Source organism: Condylura cristata, unplaced genomic scaffold (genome assembly GCF_000260355.1).
Source record: "Condylura cristata isolate star-nosed mole 26May11 unplaced genomic scaffold, ConCri1.0 scaffold00041, whole genome shotgun sequence".
Lineage (NCBI taxonomy): Eukaryota > Metazoa > Chordata > Mammalia > Eulipotyphla > Talpidae > Condylura > Condylura cristata.
The window spans coordinates 5,077,681-5,078,841 of record NW_004567142.1 but is presented as its reverse complement, the minus strand read 5'-3'; the positions used below and the strand labels follow the sequence as shown (position 1 = coordinate 5,078,841).

Below are 1,161 nucleotides of genomic sequence, written 5' to 3'. Positions count from 1 at the left end.
GCGGGTGGGGGCGGGGGGCTGGGAGCACTGGGCCCACAGGGCTGAGGCAGTCTGTGGGTGTCAGAGGGGCTGGGGTGTTCTGAGCAGGCAGGTGGGCACTGGGGACACGGGCGAGTCCCTGGACAGCCAGGTGGGCGTCGGGAGTAAGGAGGTTCTGCAGGCCGGGTGGGTCCTGGGGGCACTGCACCGGGGCCCTGAGGGCCCTGGGTGAAAGGCAGGAGGTCGGGGGCCAGCAGGTGGTGTCGGGCAGCGTGGGGACCCCGGTCATCCGGGCTCGCCTCGCAGAACGGGCGCGGCACCCAGTGGGACGGCCCTGGCGGCCGGGCAGCGGGGCAGGCTCACCATGTGCTGGTCGTTGAGCAGGTGCACCACGCGGGCCGTCCACTCGCCCATGGGCACCAGGTCGGGCGAGGCCTTGTAGAGCCGCAGCAGGCACAGGGCCGCACTCTGCTTCACGCTGTCCATGCTGTCCCTGGGGTGCACGAGGGGGCACTCAGCACCACCCAGACCGGCATGCCACCCCCCACGGGCAGGGCTGCCAGAGCCAGGGCAGGTCTGGCTGGCGCTGCCCCGGGTGCTCAAGGGGCGTCCTCCCCGGGGCGTACCCGAGGCCCGGGGCCACTGGCGGGCGGAGTCAGGCGACGCCCCCGGGGCTCAGCACCTACAGGTGGCTGCTGGCACCGGGCCCCGTGGGCAGAGCAGGGGACACAGCGGCCCAAGCGTCTGTCCTCACTGAGCTGACGTCTGAGCCAGGCGGTCAGCGCCCTCCAGCGCCCAGGGCAGAGACTGCAGGGCGGCCGCTGCCCCCACCGGGGCGGGCGGTGAAGGCCACGGCTGCTCCCCCGGGTTGGTGCCTGACGCGGCGGCTCAGGACCAAGCCCCTGAGAAGCCGTGTCCAGGGCGGGGCGGGAGTCAGCAGGAAGGAGCCGCGGGCCGCGCTGGGCACTGCGGGCAGGCCTGGGAGGCCCCTGCCCTCCAGCCCGGCCCTGGGACGCGCAGCGTGGCCCGGCCCGGCTGCTGGCTTCGTCTCCACACGCTGAGAAGCTCGGCGCTCAGGCCCAGACCTGACCCAGGCGGCGGCTCTGCGGCCAGGTGAGGAGGTCGGAGGGCGCGGGGGCTCGGCCGAGAAGGGTGCCCCGGAGCCCAGCGCACGCAGGGGCG

At 74.7% G+C, this 1,161-nt stretch overlaps 1 protein-coding gene across 1 annotated transcript in view; it reads right to left on the bottom strand.

Annotated features, from left to right (window-relative positions):
- Positions 1-1,161, bottom strand: part of AP2A1 (adaptor-related protein complex 2, alpha 1 subunit) — a 22,275-nt gene that overhangs the window by 6,680 nt on the left and 14,434 nt on the right. The window contains exon 5 of the mRNA XM_012733508.1: positions 271-472. Within this exon, the coding sequence (XP_012588962.1) occupies positions 271-472 (202 nt within the window). The remainder of the gene's footprint in view (positions 1-270; positions 473-1,161) is intronic.